Below are 20449 nucleotides of genomic sequence, written 5' to 3'. Positions count from 1 at the left end.
CTCTGCCTGTGCTCACTCTCGCCCTCTCTCTCTCTCTCTCTGACAAATAAATAAATAAAATCTTAAAAAAAAAAAATAAATAAAGCCAGCTATGACTTCCTCCCCAAGGAGGAATTCTTAGACATTCTTAGACAACTTACTCCAGTGCCTGAAACTGGAGAAAAGTGGGACATCCGGCAATGACAATGCACACCCAAGAATTTCTCTTTATTCATCCAGACACTGACAGGTGGAGCCAAACACGTGGGCAGGGGGCGGTTAAACTGGACTCGGCCTCACCACCTCCTTGCCCCGCCCCCTACGGTCTGGGGGCGGGGCAGGAGGCCAGTCAGTGCCCCGCCCCTCAAGCCTCGCGCCAGAGGGCGGAAGTGACGCAAGCCCAAAGCCATTTCCGGCGGGCCGAAACTAGGAAGAAACTTGGAGCTGCCTAGGCGCTCCTGGCAGGGTCTCTGTTCCTCCTGTGCCCCGTGGCCCGGCAGCGCGAAGCTGTCGGGATCCCTGGCCATGGGGCAGCCCCGGCCCTCCGCAGTGTGAGGCGCGGGGCCTCCCGCGGGCTCCCCGATAGGCCGAGGGCGGGCAAGCGGGAGGCGTCGTTCCAGCTGCGGTCACGGCCGCTGTCGGCCGGGCTCCCGGCATCATGAACATAGACGTGGAGTTTCACATCCGGCACAACTACCCCTGGAGCAAGTTGCCGGCCAACGTGAGGCAGGTACGGCCGGAATCTGGGGTCGGGGCCCCGCCCTGCCGTCACCTGCTCACCTTGCCCCCTGGGCCGGGGCTGCCCCTCGCGGCTGACTCCCCGCCCTTCTCCCGCCGCGGTCTCGGGGCAGTAGTCCCGCAGGTTAGGGGTTCGGAGGGGACGGCTGTGGGGCCACAGGGGCAGGATGGGGCGGTTGGTAAATGGGATGGACTCGTTTGGCCCCTTTGCCTGTAGTCTCGTTTAAACCAGGCGCTGGGTCAGGCGCTGGGTCAGGCGCTTGCGACCCTTGACCTCTAGAACTTCAGGATGGTGAGGAATAGACGAGAAACAAATGACTGCGTTACAGGAGGATAGCCGCGCACACATCCTTGCATTGTAGTGTATGTGGGCACACGGAGGAGTAAGAAATTGTCCAGGGAGTGTCTGGAGCCCGTGTGGAGGAGGCACTGAAATTGGGCCTTAAAGGACGAATGAAAGATAAGAGGGAGTAAGATTTTCCGGGGAGACGGAAAGTTATTTGAAGAACTTGGACGAGTGAAAGAGCGTGTTGAGAGTAGCTAGCAACTTAGTATCCAGGGAGGTGGAGATGTGGGTATACTGGTGTTTGGAGGTGGGAGTTTGTGAGTGAGTGGAGGTTGGTTGGTAGCAGATAAGGCTGGAAAAGCAGGCAGGGCCAGATTTTGAAGGGGCTTTCCTACTCTGATTGTTGGACTGTATCCCCTAGACAGGAAAGGCTTACTAGCGATGTTTGAACAAGAGAGTGCCAGGAGGTTTTTTTGGTTTTTTTTGAGGGTTAATTCTCAATTGCTTGAATGACATTTTTACCAGTTGCTCAGCAAATGTTAACTGAACACCTGATTGCTATGCCTTGTTCCGGGTGTGGGTAGTTTGCCCCGTCAACAAGATAGAGACCCTGCCTTCATGGAGCTTACATCTTAGTAAAGAAAGACAGTAAACAACTAAATGAAGAAGTACCGAACATGGCAGGTGGTGTTGAATCTTAGGAAGATAGTGATAGATGCTGCATATAAGGTGCTGTTTCTCTGGCCATGGATTGAGCTTCAAGTTCCTCCCTTTCTGCTTGGTTCAGAGTGAAATTCTGTTTTCCACTGGCGCTGGGCAGTTATATTTGGAACGTTTGGGATGGTGGTGGTGATGGTATAGGATTATTAGTTTGCTTCCTCACTCAGCATGGGGGCGTAGTACTGGGAAACAAATAATTTAAGGTCCTGGCAATGCATCACGTGACGGGGAAAGTGCTTTCAACGGAAGATACCCAACAAGAAAGTAGCAAGATAAAGGAACTAAGATTTTTTGGTTTTCTGTGGCTGCCCATGTGGCATTTATCTTGACTTGGAAGAACAAAGCTCTAAGCTTGAAAGAGTGTTTCTCTTGTTAAGCTCGAATGAGGGCTTTGGTAGTTTTGTTCTTTGGGGTTTTGGGGCGTATCCGGAGACAGATGGAAGAACCAAGAGTGCTTTTCTTTGTTTCCATCTTTACTTCTCGTTTCACGAATATAAATGTAGCATAATGGAAGAAAGATGGATGATTCAGTTACGTTTAGCATGAATAATGGATCTCAATTAGTATTGGCAAAAGCATATCTAATACTTAGGACTATTAAAAATAATCACAAATCAGTATTATCATTAGGTAGAAATGTGACATTAAATTAAAATTTTGATAAGATCACTTAAAAAATAGTTGCTTAGCTTAGGGTAAACTTCCACTTGGAGAAGGTGTTGGAAAATCCATCTGTACTAGTTACTTCCTTGGACTTTATCTAGCCTTACTACTGTTCATCTAGGTCACGCTCCACCTTGGATTGCTACATCAGCTTTCTGTCTGGTCTTTCTTCTTCACTGAAGGACTCCCTCACATTCATTCCTCATACTACACTGGGGTGAGATTTCTAAAAGGCCCATTCAGTCCTGTACTGCCTGTCTCCTGTAGATTACTTGTAACTTCTTGAATGTCAGAACTCCTCCAGGAAGGATTTCCCTGACCTACATCTAGAGAAGTTGACCCTCCCTGGCACTGTTTCTCATCCATACCACTCAACCCCACTGTGTTGCATTTGCTGCTTACATTACCTGTTTTGCTTTTGTATTTTGGGCACCTATCACATGGTTGGCTTTTAGTAAATATTTTTGGAGCAAGTGAGTGATGGTATTAGTCAGAAGTATTTTTCCAGGACTAAAGCTCAGTCACTTTAAAAGTGGGAAATGGTCCTTGTACGGAAAGAATTTGTTGTTTTTTTTGCCATTATTTAGTATTGCCATTACTAAATACTTTGATAGAGTTTCCAGTAAGCTTTGATGACTTTAATTTAGAAATGACTCATTTACCACTCCTGAAAGCTGTGAGAAGGTGATTTCAGATTTTTCTTAAAAGCGCATGTCTAGTGGTAAGGGGATTCCAGATTTTTACGAACTGTACATAAAGCTTTTATATGGATGGGATGAATGTTTTTATTTGATAATGGGCTGTGCAGGACTTTAAAAAATACATTAAAAGTTGTAGATAAGGCCATTATTTCAAGGTTTTTTGTAGCTTATTAGTTTCTTGTATTCATTATTCAAAAACAATTTGTAGTTATTTTAAGGAAAGTCTTATGACGATGTTCTGTATCATCTAAGAAAGTCAATTAAAAAATTGTGCGTATCTTTATTGTGGGGGGCCGTGATTGGGGTTTGTGGGAGCAAAGTCTTTAGAAAAAAATTCCTTCTGCTATTAGCATAATCTGATGTGCAGTGGTTGTCTGATAGCCAGTGGCTACGTCTCTCTGAGTCTGTTACGGTGCCTTTTATGTGCCGCTGTACTTCATCTGTCAGACCTGGTCCTTATTTCTGCAGGGTCAGTGGGTCTCAGAGTAAAATGACCCTTCTTTTAGTTTGCTTCCTGTGGTGGTAACAGTGTTTCAGAATGTGAATGGTGGGAAATTTGGGGGAGGAGTGGAGAGAAGCCAAGGAATCTTTGTGAACAGAGCAGTTTTATTTTATGTATCTGGGTAGTGAAGAACAAAATCAACTTCTAATAGAGTTTTTAGGTGTTTGTGGGCCCACATATGTATTGCTTGATCAGGGTCAGTTGTTACTTAATTCCTGGCACGAAGGCTTAGATGTTGAAACGTTGCATCCTCTAACTGGCTTATAATTAACAGGCCCTTATGTTTTGTATGAGTGGCTTGATTACACTTTTTGTTCTGGCGTTCCCAGGAATGAAGTTAGAAAGGCGGAACCTGGTTGTAAGTTGAGATAAATTAAGAGATTTATTTTAAAACAGAAGAGCAAACCTCAAGTGCAGAAGATGCTCCAGGTTCTACCAAAATCGTGTGCTGTGTGCGTCTGTGTTTTGTGTTCTTTGGGAAAGAGGCTTACTTCTCTGGCAACAAAGCTAGAGAAAACCCTTTACAAGTTTTGTAGCAAACCCAGCATTTGAATTCCCCTCAACATCTTTATTACCCAGGTTTTGGTGCTGCATAGAGGATGTGGAGTAGTTTCTCTGTGATGACCTTTGCTCCTAACCTCTGCAAATGTTAAGACGGATGAAAAAAATAAAAGCACGTATATTCTGTCAGTAGTACGGGTCACTGTTTAGCCGGTGAAAACTAATTAACATAGGTTCAGGAAGAAAGATTTCCGTTTTCTCACATGTCACTTTTTTGTTAAAGTACATCCCACCAGTGGTCCAGTTATGGGCCAGTTTATTCTATGTCTTAACCTGTCTTGTGAAGATGGCCTTCGGTGAAGGTATGTGTAGAAACATTTACCTTGGCTTTCAGACCTGTGGGTAGGAAGTATAATAACTGAATCCTCTGATCTTTCTGCCATTAGTTTCTAAGATGTCTGATTTTATATTACAGCGTGTTGGAAAGATCATACCTAGTAATTAAAAAGAGGGAGAGCAGTCATGTTAAATTGAGTTTGTGGTTGCACATTGAATGTAATGTTGACTGTAATCAGACATACTTGTTCCTTGTTTTCATGAAAGCCCAATTTTGAACTTAAAACACCAAAGCACAGCCAGAAAGGTTTTTGCCTATTAAAAAGTGTATCAGAATTCTAAAATTGTCTAAAATTTATTTTTAACAAATCCGTAAGGAGAAGGTGTTTTTTTAGAAGTCATCTTATTGGGGCACCTGGGTGGCTCAGTCGGGTAAGCACTGGACTCTTGATGTCCACTCATGTCATGATCTCAGTGTCCTGAGGTTGAACCCCTGCATCTGGCTCCGTGCTGAGTGGGCAGCCCACTTGAGATTCTTTTTCTCCCTCTCCCTCCACTCCTCCCCACACTTGCATGTGTGCGCCTGCTCTCTCTCTCTCTCAAATAAGTAAATCTTAGAAAGAAAAGAGGAAAGAAGTCATCTTATCATTTAGAGGTACATTTGAAATGTACATTCTCCAGAGACATTAATTTTTAATAATCATAGCACTCAAATGTAAATAATTATCAGACAGGGATCTGTTTTTAGTTGCCACTCTTAAATTAAAAAGATAAGTAGGTGCAAGAAACCATCCATTCATCCATCTATCCATCTGTCCACTTATTCAACACACACAAATTAGGAACAGTCAAGAAAGAAATCTTTTTTTTTTTTTTTTTTTAAGATTTTATTTATTTATTTGACAGAGATCACAAGCAGGCAGAGAGGCAGGCAGAGAGAGAGGAGGAAGCAGGCTCCCCTAGAGAGCAGAGAGCCCGATGCGGGGCTCGATCCCAGGACTCTGAGATCATGACCCGAGCCGAAGGCAGCGGCTTAACCCACTGAGCCACCCAGGCGCCCCAAGAAAGAAATCTTTTTAAGTAGAGGTTAGTTTTTTGTTAGTTTAATAAAGTTATGCTCTTGGACTGTTATTTGATATTAAATACTTTAGGTAATTTCAGTAAGTCCTTTTAGAAAGGCAAACTGAAAATAAACACATCGAATTTTTGTTTAATATTATAGAATGAAAATTAGTATAATAGCATTTAAGAAAATATTCTTTGTCCTGGAAATTAGAGGTAGTAGGATAAAATTAAGGAGCATGGTTTTGAAACTGTGAGGAAAAAGTATTGTTGTTTAGTTCAGAAGCTATTTTTAAAACTATCTGATTTTTTTTTTTTTTTAGAGTCTTGGAAATTCACAGAGAGAATATGAAAAGCAGGTTGTTCTTTACAGTATCCGCAATCAATTACGATATAGAAACAACTTAGGTAAGTAGAGACATTTTTATATCACGGTGGAAACACCTGTTGCTATTTACCATTTTCATTAATCTATCCTGTCTTTCCCATGCATGTTTTATAATACTGAAATTACTCCATGTAGACATTTAAGAAGCTCTGTACTGACCCATCCCACCTAACAACAATTTGTAAGAGCAAGTAAATTTTTCCTTCTAAATCAGATTCAAATTATTTTTTTTAAAGAGTATCATTTGTAGATTCATTTTACCTATAGAATATTAATCTCAATTCAGATGTGCTTTTTTCACTTTAGGTGAAAAAATAAGCCAGAAGAGACGTACGTTCATTCTTAATAGTTTCTGATTTTGTATTTTGTGGGTTTTTTTCCCATAAATTTTCAAAATATAAATTTAATGAAATCTCTGTAATAATTGGAACAAATTTTAAGCATAGTTGATTGTGTGTGTGTGTGTGTGTGTGTGTGTGTGTGTGTGTGTGTTTTAACTTTTTCTTTAAATGTTTGGTTTTTGTCAGATGACTCATTAGTCTGTTCTATTGCCCTGCTAGTCTTCCTGTGCATGGATTTACTCTCAGATTAAGCACTGTAGTTCAGAGATAGTTTTGTTTTATTTAAATGTATTTCATGGGAGTCAGGGGTCTTTTTCCATTTAAAGAACAAAAATTATTAAATAATTTTTTGAAATTGACTTGATGCGTTGAAAACTACTATTCAGTTTGGCTCTCTTGTGGTATAGTAAGGGATTTGATGAATTCTAGCTTGCGTTTTGCATCTTTTAGAGAGAACATTCCATGATTGCTTTCTTGGCTTTCTGACTTGGTAAGAATTCTTTCTCTATTTATCTGTCCTGTTGCAGATTCCGCTTGTGTACTCTGAAGTCTGTTTCTTTGTGGCTTGTTTCTTTGTTCCAACTTAGTTTCGTTTGTTCTCTTCCAACTACTGTGCTTTTATTTTTAGTTAATGTTGGTTTGTAAAGTAGTTCTTATTGCATTTATAATTATAGATAACTGTAAGACACCTGAAAATTGAAAATTTCTCGCTTTCCCCAGTTAAACATGTCAAGAAAGATGAACGCAAATACTACGAGGAGCTGCTAAAGTACAGTCGTGATCATCTCATGCTGTACCCTTACCATCTGTCAGATATAATGGTAAAGGGCCTGAGGATAACACCGTTTTCATACTATACTGGGATCATGGAGGTGAGTTCACGGTGTACGTGGGGCATTAGGAATGGGACGGGACTCGGTGTCGTCAACAGCGATGCCAGTAGTGACTGGCTGTCCCCTTCTCAGCCCTAGTGGGCATTGTTTCTGAGTTTACAGTGGAAAAAAAAGAGAGTTGGTTACGAGTTAACTGTGTCATCCACACTGTACAAGGAGTTGTTGTCCAGGCTCTCGTAGTGGAAAGGTACCTGTTTTTGTGCCGTGTTTTTGAGGGCATTGTTGACCCTCTGTGCTGTTGTAGCATTAGTCATTCATTTATGTTAGCAGAGTCTCTATAAAACCGACTGCTTTGAACACGTGATTAAGGTTGAAAATGTGGGTGACAGAACTGAGCATTGAGTTCAGAGAAACTTAATGCGTTTAACGATTCTCTGACTAGAGAAAGAATAAGTGATTATAAACCCAACATGCAATACACATGTTAGAAAAAGAAAGGTATTTGTAGTTCTGGCTGCTAATGTCTTGCCATTTTTATTAATTTTTGGATGTTAGCTTTTTTCCAAAGTCAGTATTTAGACCTTTGTCAAGGAACTTTAAATATACTGTTTTTAAGTGAGCTGTGTGTAAAGATTGGCAATGTTTGTCTAGTATTCAGTGGCTACTTAATTTTATCTGAGTGCCGCTGTTTTGGGCCCACTAGCCGCCTCCAGAGCAGGGGGAGGCCTTGAACTGAAGGAGCTGGGAACGTGCAGGAACAGTGAGGTCACGTTCCGATGTGGCTTCCTCTGCGAGAGCTCCCTTTGCTTTTCTCCCTGAGCCCCTTCTTCACAAGCACTTAGGCCGTCCTGCGTCTCCCATGTCTCTGTGCCCCTGTTTGGGAGGAAATATTAGCGTAAAGCTTGAGGCCTGACAGCCCTGGTTTCTGTCGATCCCCTTTCCTGGAGCCAGGGCGGCAGAATGAAGGTGGCAGGTAATCAGTACGTAGAATAATTTGGACTGCCTCTTTGTTTTGCTGGCACTGACCACGAGGTTCAGGAGAGATAATAGGGGGAGGGTTTTTTCTCCCCTTTACCAACTTTCAGTTGTGTTCAGGCACTTGCTGCTCTCTGCTTTCTGTTCTTATACCATTGGGTGTAGGTCCTAGGTTGAAAATAGGCCCTATCCCCACGGTAGACACTTGGTTTATTATTGGAGTAACAGATGGGCATTGGAAGAAGCTGGATGCTGAGGTAAACTGTGCTGCTGGTTGGGTCTCGTAGGAGCAAAGATGACTGAGTGGTCACAGTCTCTGTTGGTGGTGCGCATCTCAGATGTGTGTTGATGGAAGCGTGACACATCAGGGGCCCTCTCTCGGGGCACGAATCTGGGATGAGGTGTGAGGCATGGAGAGGCAGGAACCGGGAGCTCTGAAAGCGGTGTTCCCTGCGTTAGCTTCCACAGAGCGCAAGTTGCAGGGCAGATGTTTGGGATTCAGGAGCGCTGTGGGAAACCCAGACCGGAAGGGCTGATCTTCGGTGACTCGGTTGGGCCCAGGTGGCCAGTAGCACAGGGCTGCCTGCATGCTTTAGGTCGCACACTCTCATCTCAGTGCTTCGGGCAACAATTCTGATTATCCTGTTTGGCTCTCTTAATGTGTATTTACTCACACTTTTTATCTAAGGATATTTTGCATTTAGAATTTTTAATTGTTTTCTTTTTGAAAGGACATTATGAACAGTGAGAAGAGTTATGATTCATTGCCCAATTTTACTGCTGCTGACTGTAAGTATGAAATGACGCTGAAGGTAACGATTAGTCTGTCGTTGTGCATGCGTGCTGTTGTGTGTGTCGTCATGTGTGTTTTTAATCTGAGACATCTGAAGCATGGGAACAGCAAGCAACAGTGTTGGTAGGAATTTTTATCAGGTGAGGCAAGTCAAGTATAAGGTTTAGTCTAAATGTCTAAGGGAGAAATATGTTAGAGGGTAAAATGAGAAGAAGTCTGTATTTCTAGAAAATGAATTCTTTCTGATACTTGGGCTGTGTTGTGTTCCACATGAGGGAAGAAAATTTAAAATTTGTACATGATAGTTTCGCAGCATGATACCTAGTTGTTACTAATATAATTTGCTTTATTATGCTTATTTTAAGGAAGTATATATTTGACATGTGACACCGTTCTCTTGTGTAAGGAGAAACTTTTGCTGAGAAGTACACTTTGACTTCCCGGTCTTGGAAGGGTTTCTGCTTTTTAAAGATTTTCCATGTGACATGGCCAGAGGTGTCAGCTCGAGTTCATCTTTCCCAGTTTGGTTTTCTTTTGTATTTTGTTTGAAGAATTTATTTTAATTTGATGTTGATTGTTAATCAGTCATCAGAGATGAACAAAAGCTAAGGGTTTTTTCCTAAAAGACCTGGGTGTACTGATATTTTAAGATACATTAAGTGTTTTTAAAATAAAGGCTCTTAATTTCAGGTCTAAGGCTTCTTGGCATAGGAAGAAATCAGTACATTGATCTGATGAATCAGTGTCGGTCGTCAAAAGTAAGTTAGTTGTTTCCTTCCCTTTCTTTTTTCATCCCTGTTATCACACATTCTGATTGTTTTAAGTAGTAGAAATACTGAATTGAAATTTCTTTGATCAAGAAAATATGCTTCAGATAAAATACCAAAACAACTCCTCCATATTTTCTAGGTTATGCTTATGCGATTATTGAATTAAAATGTTTAAGGAATAAAATATTTATTTTTAAAATTTAATTTTTGCTCTGCTAGTCTTTTTACTTGCTCATTCCTCTCCCAGCATGATGGGTGAAGTAAGGACACGTTCTCCAAATTCATTTTTACCTCCTGGATTTCCTTTGAGTTTCTGGATTTAGATCCAGACTTGGTGATTAGTGTTTTGAAGTAATTCAGTTTGAAATAATTGAAGAATGACTTTCTCTATAGTATATTTCTCTCCAGTATATCTAAAATTCTTCAGATTTTAAAGCAGGAGGGTTTAAAAAGATTTGTTTATTAGACTGTGAGAAACAGTCTTATACTATGATCAGTAAAAAAGAAAGTATGGATTTCAGGCTGACTGCAAATTCTCACGTTTGTACCATTGAAGAAATTTTTCAGAAGGAAAACGGCTCGTGATCTTCTACCAGTGAAGCCAGTGGAGATCGCCATAGAGGCGTGGTGGGTGGTGCAGGCCGGATATATCACAGAAGATGACATAAAGGTAGATCCCTTGGGAATTAAACGTTGGATTTTTATTCTTTAAATTATAACTTTTAATCATAGCTCTAATTTTTTTAAAAAGTAACACTATTTGGTTTTCCTGAAGAAAATTAAGTGTAAGTTCAAAGTTGTAAATGACTGTGGTAGGGTAGAATACTGGTGGTTTTCAAAGACACTCTTTAGTAATGAGGGGGGTGCACCTGGGTGGCTCCATCGGTAAAGCGTCCAGCTCTTGATTTCTGCTCAGGTCGTGATCTCAGGGTCGTGCGATCGAGCCCCACATCAGGCTCCACGCTATGCACAGAGCCTGCTTGAGATCCTCTCTCCCTCTGCCCCCTCCCTGCTTAATGTGCATGCATGCATGTTCTCTCTCTCTCAAGTCAGTACATTTTTAAAAATCCAATAATGAGGGAGACTTGACTTGGTTCGTGTTCAGTAATCTGGGGACTCGGATTAGACAGAAGCTTCATCTCAAGTGACGTGATGCTGCAGCTAGCTGCCACGATAGCGGCCGGCACTTCCCGAGCACTTGCTGTGTGCTAGAGGCGTGGGGCTCTCTTCCCAGCACCTTTTGTATTGTCTCAGATGCTCTTAACAGCCCCCCGGGTGCGTCTTCCTTGTACGCCATTTCATGTATGGGGAAAGTGAGCACAGAGGCATGAAGTAATGGTTCAAGTCACCATGGGGGTGAAGGTGCAGGATTTTACCTCAGCCACTTTGCTGTGGGAGTGGTGCTTCTCGTGGCTCTGCTGAAGTGTCCTCTGGAAGAGGGAGGTGCTTTGGTGCGGGGCGGGGAGGGCCTAGATCAAGGGCAGTGATGTTCCCAGTGTCAGACCACGTTGCAGATGAGCCTGTGCCTGGTAGAAGAAATGATGATTTGGAGGAAAAGGGGCAGGGCCACGGACCAGAGGGCCTAGAGACCAGGTCACGCCTTTCTGTGGTTGAAGGAGTAAAAGTGAGTGTGGGGTTTTTTTTTTTAGTTTGCATTTTATTTTACTTCAGAAGATGGATTAAATCTCATGAGCGGAACAGTGTGAGAACTTCCTAACAGCTCTCAGACTGTCATAAGATAGTGAACTTCCTGTCACTGATAAATGCATGTGGAGTCTGAATAAACTTCTGATCTGAGCGGTTCAGAGTCAGCAAATGGAACCAAATCCCATTCAGAGATGATGATTAAATATTGGTATTTGTTAGGTAACACTTAATACTTAACAGCAAATATTGGTACTTATAATTACTTTGTCCTCCATTCTGTTGGTAGCATATTATGGCGCCTTAATTGACGGTTATGTACATAGCTTTTTCCTTTGAATTCTAGAGTGATAAAAGAAAAAGTATGTGGTACATTTAGCTAATGATACATAATAATCATAATCACGTATAATACATAAAATGTAATAATATATAATCATATATAATAATCATAATCGTAATAATCATTCGATTTAAACATGATTTCAGGAGACTTCCGAATTACTTTGGATCGAACTTAATTGAAAATATTTTGCTCTTCTTAAAGATATGCACATTGCCTGAGAAATGCGCTATTGATAAGATCATCGACGCGGGCCCTCAGCTCTCTGGATCACTTGATTACAATGTAGTACATAGTAAGTGGTTAGTAGAAGCGGTCTTTTGTCAACATAAAAACTTGTTCTAAACCATCAATAATTAATAGAAATTTTTATCAGTTAGATACACATGGTACTATTTACTAAGTCTTGTTGTTGTTTGAGCTGTGACTTTGGTCCATTGTTTCCCTGTGTGGCTTTCATTCAGTTATTCACATACACTAGAAATTTATACAGATGAGTTGTAAGGATATTTCTGTAGTTCTGAGCATATGAAGAAAACAGATTTGAAAACTTCAGTTCTTTTCCTCTTCTGTTTACTTTTTTTCTCCTTCACCTAGCATTCAGTTGTAAGGATCTTTATAGAAAATCAGGAATCTGTTTTGTTTTGTTTTAAATTTATTGTGGTTTAGTGTTCCACCTAAAACAAATACTTTTGCTTCCGTAGGCTTATATAACAAAGGATTTATTTATCTGGATGTCCCAATATCTGATGACAGTTGTATAGCAGGTAAGTATGTGCTTGTGTTTTCCGCTATTTTTCAATGGTTACTAGGTCCTGGGCATTGTGTACATCACATCTATCACCCTAACAGATTAGACACATACCATTCTGAGATCTGCAATAATAGAATTTCTCAGAGGAAGACATTTCTCCTTTGTTACATGGTAACGCATTGCAGTGTGTTTTACTTAAATTCCTTATTTTTATCTTCACATTGTTGTACATGTAATGTTAAAATAATGGAAATCTGAAATAAATTTCTCACATCCCAAATCAACTCAATGATTTTACAGATTGATGTCCTTTTAGTCTTTGTTCAGTGCATAACTGGTTTTATAGATGTTCAGTCCTGTCATCTGGTAGTTTTACTCTGTGTGCCTGTCTTATTTTTTTGTGTCACTATTGTCTTTCTCGTCTTTATCTACTCCTCCCTTTCTCCTTCACCCATTCCCAAGTTAAACCGCTATTAAAGCCCTTGTGTATTTTCTGGTGGATGTATCAGTGTATTAACCTGTTGCTGGTTATTGAGGTTACTTACACTTTTCTTGCTATGGTAGTGATGTGGTTAACATCCTTGAACACAGTGGAGCTTTTCTCCTCTAGGTTAGATTTCTTACACTGTATTTAGGTCATATGTTAAGGTATGTTTTCCAGCACATCTTTCAGCTGTTGTTCTGGTTTGTTGGTATCTTTCCTCATACTAAGATATTTAATGTTTGTGTAATCAAATATAAAATGTCAAAAATTGCCAGGGAATGACTTTGCTACTAACTATTGAGCGACGATAGGGGCTTATGACAAGAATACTCCCTCCTATCCATGTTGAATCCGGACAGGTTATCATGCTGTTGTGTGTCCTGACCTTTATTTGTGTTCGCATGCGTCAGTGGTTCTTTAAGAGTGGATTTTGAACCATGTGCAAACATGAATTCTATTTTCAGTTTGGAAGGACAGCCAAAAAGCAATGACATACTAATTCTGCTTTGTAGAATTGCTGCTATAACAAATAAAATACTAGTTTTACAGTTCGAAAGGTTTTGACAAGGAAATGATTTCTGGAGGACGGGGCTGATAGTGGTTTCCTGTCACTGTGAGAAAATAGGAATGCATTATGCGTTATTCTAGTCTTTACTCTCATCAGTAAACTAATGTTGACTCATTTGAGAATCTCCTAAAAAGATTGGTTTTTGATTAGTTCATTTCAGTCCCTGTTGACTGACTGTTTGAACACTGACTCACATTACCACTAAGTGCATCTGCAAGGTGTGGTCCGAGAAGGGCCAAGTGGATGGCTGCGCCGTTGCAGAGATGTGTTCTGCCAGGCTTTTCTTAGGATCTAGCAAGTTCTGGTGGTACAGACAGACTCATGCTCTTACAAGTGCTGAATATATCCTCCTTGTCGCCATGGAACATGGGATGTTCCCTAATTTGGAATAACCTGTGAAAGGAAAGCAGTTTGACAAGATGGAGGCCATCGAATTTAGCACGAGACACCGAAGTTGATTTCAGAGAAAGCATTTCATCTCTGTTTCAACAAAACAAGCAGTATGATGGTGGAACAAATAAACTGGATAAATAAAGAGAATAGTCACGAAGGGGTTTGTTGTTAAAACGTATTTAGTCCATTGTCAGACCGTATACTTGCTTGGTTTATAGCTCCCCTTTCATTTACAGCTTTCTAGATTTCTGTTAAGCTTGAATAGAATACTTTTAAGATACATATAGAAATAGTCTAAAAATTCTTAAAAACCTTTGTCATACAAATCCAAACCTGTAGCTGGAACTTTTTTTTTTTTTTAAGATTTTATTTATTTATTTGACAGAGATCACAAGTAGGCAGAGAGAGAGGAAGGGAAGCAGGCTTCTTGCTGCGCAGAAAGCCCGATGTGGGGCTTGATCCCCGGATGCTGGGATCATTACCTGAGCCGAAGGCAGAGGCTTTAACTCACTGAGGCACCCAGGCACCCCTGGAACTTATTTTTGTATTTGATGTGAAATAAGGGCCCAAGTTGGTTTTCTTCTATTTGGAAAACCAGTAACATTTGGATAAATGCTAGGACGGTTTTCCATGACCACTGAATGGAAACATAACTTTTGTCATACATTGAATTCCCCTCTGCATTGGATCTAATTCTGATATCCTTTTTTCTTCACTTATTTATTTTTATTTTTATACTGTATTGTTTCACTACAGTGACTTAAAGTAACCTTTAACATTAGTTATGGCTGGGCCTTCCTTGTGAGTTTTGTTTTATTTTGTTTTTTTTTAATAACTTTTTTTCTTGGCTATTTCCAGGCATTTTTTTCTTTATATTTATTTATTTTTATTAACGTGTTTAAAATTTTTATTTTGTTATTTTTTATTGAGTTATAATTGACATCTGCCATGTTAGTTTCAGGTATAAACTGTAGTGTTGATGATTTTGAATGTTTTGGGAATTGAGCACCACAAGTCTAGTTAATAACATCCATCACCACACAGAATTACCAGAAAATTTTTCTCTTGTGATGAGAACTTTTAAGAGCTACTCTTTTTTTTAAAGATTTTATTTATTTATTTAACAGAGAGAGATCACAAGTAGGCAGAGAGGCAGGCAGAGAGAGAGGGGGGGAGCAGGCTCCCCCCTGAGCAGAGAGCCTGATGCGGGACTCGATCCCAGGACTCTGGGATCATGACCTGAGCCGAAGGCAGAGGCTTTAACCCACTGAGCCACCCAGGTGCCCCTACTTTTTTTTTTTTTTTAAAGGTTTTATTTTTTTATTTGACAGAGAGAGAGAGAGAGAGAGAGATCGTAAGTAGGCAGATAGGCAGAAAGAGGGGGAAGCAGGCTCCCTGCTGAGCAGAGAGCCTGATGGGGGGCTCCATCCCAGGACCCTGAGATCGTGACCTGAGCTGAAGGCGGAGGCTAAACCCACTGAGCCACCCAGGCACCCCAAGATCTACTCTTTAACCATTTTTAGATATGCAGTGGGGCATTATTAACTAGCTGCTATGCTATAAGTTACATCCCTAGGACTTACTTAGTTTATAATTCAAAGTTTGTACCTTTTTACTCCTTTTACATCCCTCCCCCCACTTCTGGCAACCATCAGTCTTGGTCCCTGTATATGTGAGCTTGTCCTCCCCTACCAACATATTTTTGAGTAGGTGGTAGTTAAGATACGAAATTCTAAATTTATAAAAGAATATAAAAACATATACCTCTGACCCCTGTGTCTGGCCACCCAGTTTCTCTCTCAGGGGTCACTGTTAAGTTTCTTGTTTATCTTCCCAAAAGTGTGCTCAGCACATGGACATGTATGTATATGTCCTTTTTCTATGGCTTTAGTTTTACCCAGATGGTGTGTTGTAGTTCGTACTCTGTTTTTTTAACTTAGTATGTATTGGGAGACTCTGCAGTATCTCGTCATGTAGAGTTACATTGTTCTTTTTGTCTAGATGTAAATTGTATATTTTTAACCTCTTAAGTGTCTTGATTTTTCTTCTCTACACTACAGGGGTATAGCGTCGAATGTCGTAGGAGGTTAAGAGGATTAGATGAAATTGTGTACTATAGTCTGGCATTTAACATGCACTCAATTAACGTTTGTTGTTATTCACACAATTGATAGTGTAGGAAAAGAATGAATGATATGAATATGAGGTTTCTAAAATACTTCCAAAGAGAAACTTGTGATCCTTAAAAGTACTTGGATGATGGGAACCATAGGTAACACTAGATTAGAAAGTGACATGAGCCAGGTCTGGAAAGTGAATAATCTGGCCTGTAATGTACAGTGTGATTTTTTTCGCAGTGCCTTTATTTTGACCACTTAAATTTTGTCTGGTTTCTCTTTGTTAGGAATAACTTAGGTTTTGGGTGCAGTTAGATGGTATTAGGGTCAGGGGACACAGGGATACTCAGACCCTTTGTTGGCCTAGGCACTCTTCCTTCCCAGGGTGCACTTTTAGGGTGCATTTTAGGGAATGGTAAAGGAAGGCATAGTACCTCTTCATTATCAGCTGGGCAGAGTGCCCTAGTATATTGGATTAGAGTGTCTGGACCAAAGAGATGGAGAGAAATGAGCGTGAGTACACCTTTGGGTAGACAGCCGCCACCGGGCTGCCTCCTGTGCTGAAGAAGGTCTTGCTTTTCTTCCCACTGAGGCCACTGAGGAGGACACAGACTAGTGATTGCTGGTAAAAGTGGTGGTCCTGCAGATAAATTTCCTTTCTTCTCAGGATGGAGCAGGAATGATGGGAGAAAGGCAGTCAGTACTCTCCGTTCACCTGGTCTTTGTATAGCACACCTGGTCTCCTGCTTTTCTTTTTTTTTCTTTTTTTAAAGATTTTATTTATTTATTTGACAGACAGAGATCACAAGTAGGCAGAGAGGCAGGCAGAGAGAGAGGAAGGGAAGCAGGCTCCCTGCTGAGCAGAGAGCCTGATGCGCGGCTCGATCCCAGGACCCTGGGATCATGACCTGAGCCGAAGGCAGAGGCTTTAACCCTGAGCCACCCAGGTGCCCCTGGTCTCCTGCTTTTCTGCTTTAGCCCAGTCACCCCTGCTATCTGTAAGACATTAAAACACACCCATTGAAGCCTTCCCCATTCCGAAGCAGCCCCAGTCCCCTTGCCTTTCTACCCAGTTCATGTCCTCCAGCACTTCCTCTGCCTCAGTAATGCTGACAGTTCCCTGGGGTTACTCTTTGTAGGATTTGTGCTCTACTATCAGAGTCCTCTGTGTAGATGGGGTTGTAGATGGCCTTAACTTTGGGGGTTTTAGAAAACTTGCTGTGGAGTAGATAAACTAAATCAAAAACTGAATTTAGTCCCTAAGGTAGAGGTTTCCCTTTTTGAATGGGTATTTGCATATGCTTTCTTGTTTTAAAAAATTGAATCACTGATAAAAGTCTATTTTGTTTTAGTTCCTCCTCTTGAAGGTTTTGTAATGAATCGGGTACAAGGGGATTATTTTGAAACTCTACTCTATAAGATATTTGTTTCCATAGATGAGCATACTAATGTTGCAGAGGTAAGTATGACAATGTCTTATGAACGAACTTAACCTCAAGATTATAAAATACATTTGTGTAAAGTAGATAAAGTTATTTAATGATAAGGTTAAAATGTTTTCAGAGTCAATATGCATGGGTAGGTCATAGACCATTAATATACTTAAGTTACAATTCTTAAGTTACTTTCTGTATATACATAATAACTTTAGTAAATAATATAATTTGGTAAATAACTTAATATAATTCTTGGTAAAAGGATTGCAGACTATTGATTGATATAAGCATTTTCTTATTTTAAAAGAAACTAAAGAGGAAAGAACCTTCCATCGTTATGGTCACTATCTGGATTCGTGCTACTTAGACATAAGGAAAGAAGAAAGTTCTGATTTCAGAATTAATATATTGAGTCTTTTAATTATTAATAATTTAAAATTTTGCTGATTATGGTTCACTTGTTTATTACAACTGTGTAATATTGATAATTCTAGGAGTATAAATAATTTTTTGTTTTTATTTTCTAGCTTGCAAATGTCCTTGAAATAGACTTATCCTTGGTTAAGGTATATAATTTTTATACTCTTCTTATTTATAAATACTGAATGGCTTTTATTAGAAACTTTTGTCTTGATAAGCTACTGAGAAATAGACACAGTGAGATTCTTATTGGCTGTGCAGGGGAGTGAGGACAGTAAAGGGGGTACCTGCAAAGATGGAAAAGACCAAGGTAAGGGCGCTGAAGCAGTATTCCACGCTGGGGAGTGAAAGCCCGCACTCACGCTCCTGCGTGTGCAGGAAGCTGCCCGATCAGTGTCTCGTGACGAGGTCACTGAAAGCACCCTCTTCTGCTGCTGCGTCCTAAAGAGCGCCAGGCCAGAGAATTGGAAGTACTCTCTCTTCCACCTCTGTGAACAACTTAGGGGAGGAGCAGGCCTACTGAAAAATGTTTTTTCTGGTGGCATAAAAGTGTTTGGGGATCACTGTGCCAGAGTCGATGACAGTACTTTAGCTCTACAAATAGTCTGATGTCTGGTCTATTTTAAATGCTAACTTCTTTATATTCTTTCAGAATGCTGTTTCAATGTATTGCCGATTGGGCTTTGCCCATAAGAAGGGACAAGTAATAAATTTGGATCAGCTTCATTCATCGTGGAGGAATGTTCCATCTGTAAACAGATTAAAGTAATTCATTTATTCAGTCTGAGATATTAGAGTTTCCTTTTGAAAAAAACATTGCTCTATGTACAGAAATTTTACTATTGAGGTGAACACTGCCTGTTAGTGGTTTTTAATCTTTTGTGTGATGAATGGTGTTTAGAATCTGATGAGAACAAGAACACTTTCCCCAGAGCAAAGTACATAGGGTATTTTACAAACAGCTGTGAAGAGTTCTCACATTCCCTGGAGCCTGCCCGTGGGTCTTGGTTAAGAACCATTGCTGTATGAGGGCAGAGCATTTTGGGGCTATGTCTCCGTTTGGGGCTTGAACCTAAGACGGGACTGGGTGGGTATTCATAATTTGAGTGCTGACTTCAGTAGCTGTTTTTATATAAGCTAAGATGTACATGATGTAAAACACGGCTGGATTCTTCATTCACAGGAGTACCTTAGACCCGCAGAAGATGCTGCTGTCGTGGGACGGTGGGGAAAGCAGGAGGCCCGCGCAGGAAGTCTCATCAGCCGCTGACATGGACACCAACAGTCAAGAAGATCCGGGTTAGCAGTCCCCCAGGGTATAGAGATGCCAGGCGTCTATGCCGACACGCACAGAGCGAGCTAGGCTTTGTTCTTGATACCGTTCATTTGATGTGCAGTCTTCGAGTCCTCAGCGGTATGCTGGGCATTGAATATGGTACCTTGCTTCTGAGAATAAGTCTAGGGAGAGAGAAGGCAGTTGTAATCACAAAAACCACAACAGTGTGAGAAGTGTTTTGGTGCTTGTGGGGAGCAAAGAGAAAGAGCTTTCTTGACTAGAGATTTGGGAAGCCTTCGTGGAGGAGATGATAACTGGGCTAAGAACGAATAAGAGCTTGCCAGCTGGTGAGTGAGGGAAGGTCTCAGCATGGGCTAAGCACAAAGGGAGGCAAAGAAAGCGTAGTGCGTGAGGGGCTGCTCGTGGTTTTATGTTGGGGCGGGGGGAGAGGAGCACAGCGTAGCTCTGTTCTTACCCTAGGTTCTTACCCGAGCCAGGTGACTTGTCTGAAGAGGTCAGGCTAGCTAGTCTTAAGTGTTCTGACAGTTATCAAGTCTTGGTTTATTACTGGTTTTCAGGAAACACCACGAAAGTGAGTACTTAAAAGTTTTTTTGTTTTTTTTTAAACATTCTCTGGTTGGAGATGGATAGGATTGGGCCACTTAGGACTGACTACAAAATTACTTATAGTTAGTTACATATTTTTGAGTTTTTAAATCAAGTTGAATTGCAGTTCTTTCTCATTCCAAATGGTAGGCAAATAATAATTTTAAATCACTCGATTTTAAATCATGATTTTTTTTTTTTTGTTCCAGCGGATACAGCCAGTGTAAGCAGTTTGAGTTTATCTACAGGATATACAAAGCGCATTGCTTTTCTGTTTGACTCAACTCTTACTGCCTTTTTAATGATGGGAAATCTTTCACCGGTAAGTCCAGTTCTTGTTTAAATGTGACAGTGTTTAAAGATTAGATGTAAAATAGTTCATGCTTTGAAATCTTTTTTTAAAGTACTGGATTTATTCCTGAAAACACAAAATGCCACTCGTCTTGTTTTATGATCCCTGGAGGAGCGTCGTAACTTTTTAGTGATGGTTAGCCTCGCACCTCCTCACCTTTGGTTATATTGGAAAGCATAATAGAAATATGAGATGTTCTGTTTCATTTTAAAAAGAGAAAATTAGAACTTATTCATAATAGACTTGTATAAGGTTTTAAGATCCATTTTAGTTTTTTTATTTTTGTTTCTCTATGCCAGAACTTGAAAAGCCATGCGGTCACCATGTTCGAAGTTGGTAAACTCTCAGATGAGTCTCTGGACAGCTTTCTTATAGAACTAGAAAAGGTAAGTCTGGATTGCTCGTTACGGGATCTCAGGTTGTTTGGTGCTGTTCCTTGCTTGATACCGATTGTGTCGATTTTTGGTG

The 20449-nt window shown here is 40.7% G+C and overlaps 1 protein-coding gene across 1 annotated transcript in view; it reads left to right on the top strand.

Annotated features, from left to right (window-relative positions):
• The first annotated feature begins 618 nt into the window (after positions 1 to 618).
• The window catches only part of LOC111146580 (family with sequence similarity 91 member A1), a 47148-nt gene continuing 27317 nt past the window's right edge, over positions 619 to 20449 (top strand). The window contains exons 1-14 of the mRNA XM_022502192.1: positions 619 to 709; positions 5812 to 5896; positions 6938 to 7089; positions 8757 to 8814; positions 9509 to 9576; positions 10145 to 10258; positions 11780 to 11870; positions 12280 to 12342; positions 17244 to 17350; positions 17855 to 17893; positions 18400 to 18512; positions 18931 to 19046; positions 19839 to 19951; positions 20281 to 20367. Of these exons, the coding sequence (XP_022357900.1) occupies positions 638 to 709; positions 5812 to 5896; positions 6938 to 7089; positions 8757 to 8814; positions 9509 to 9576; positions 10145 to 10258; positions 11780 to 11870; positions 12280 to 12342; positions 17244 to 17350; positions 17855 to 17893; positions 18400 to 18512; positions 18931 to 19046; positions 19839 to 19951; positions 20281 to 20367 (1278 nt within the window). The 5' untranslated portion in view covers positions 619 to 637. The remainder of the gene's footprint in view (positions 710 to 5811; positions 5897 to 6937; positions 7090 to 8756; positions 8815 to 9508; positions 9577 to 10144; positions 10259 to 11779; positions 11871 to 12279; positions 12343 to 17243; positions 17351 to 17854; positions 17894 to 18399; positions 18513 to 18930; positions 19047 to 19838; positions 19952 to 20280; positions 20368 to 20449) is intronic.

The sequence above is a fragment of the Enhydra lutris genome, unplaced genomic scaffold (assembly GCF_002288905.1).
Source record: "Enhydra lutris kenyoni isolate GAN:26980312 unplaced genomic scaffold, ASM228890v2 scaffoldscaffold14, whole genome shotgun sequence".
Taxonomy (NCBI): Eukaryota; Metazoa; Chordata; class Mammalia; order Carnivora; family Mustelidae; genus Enhydra; species Enhydra lutris.
Note: the sequence above shows the minus strand (reverse complement) of the source record. Positions and strands in the feature narration are given on the sequence as shown.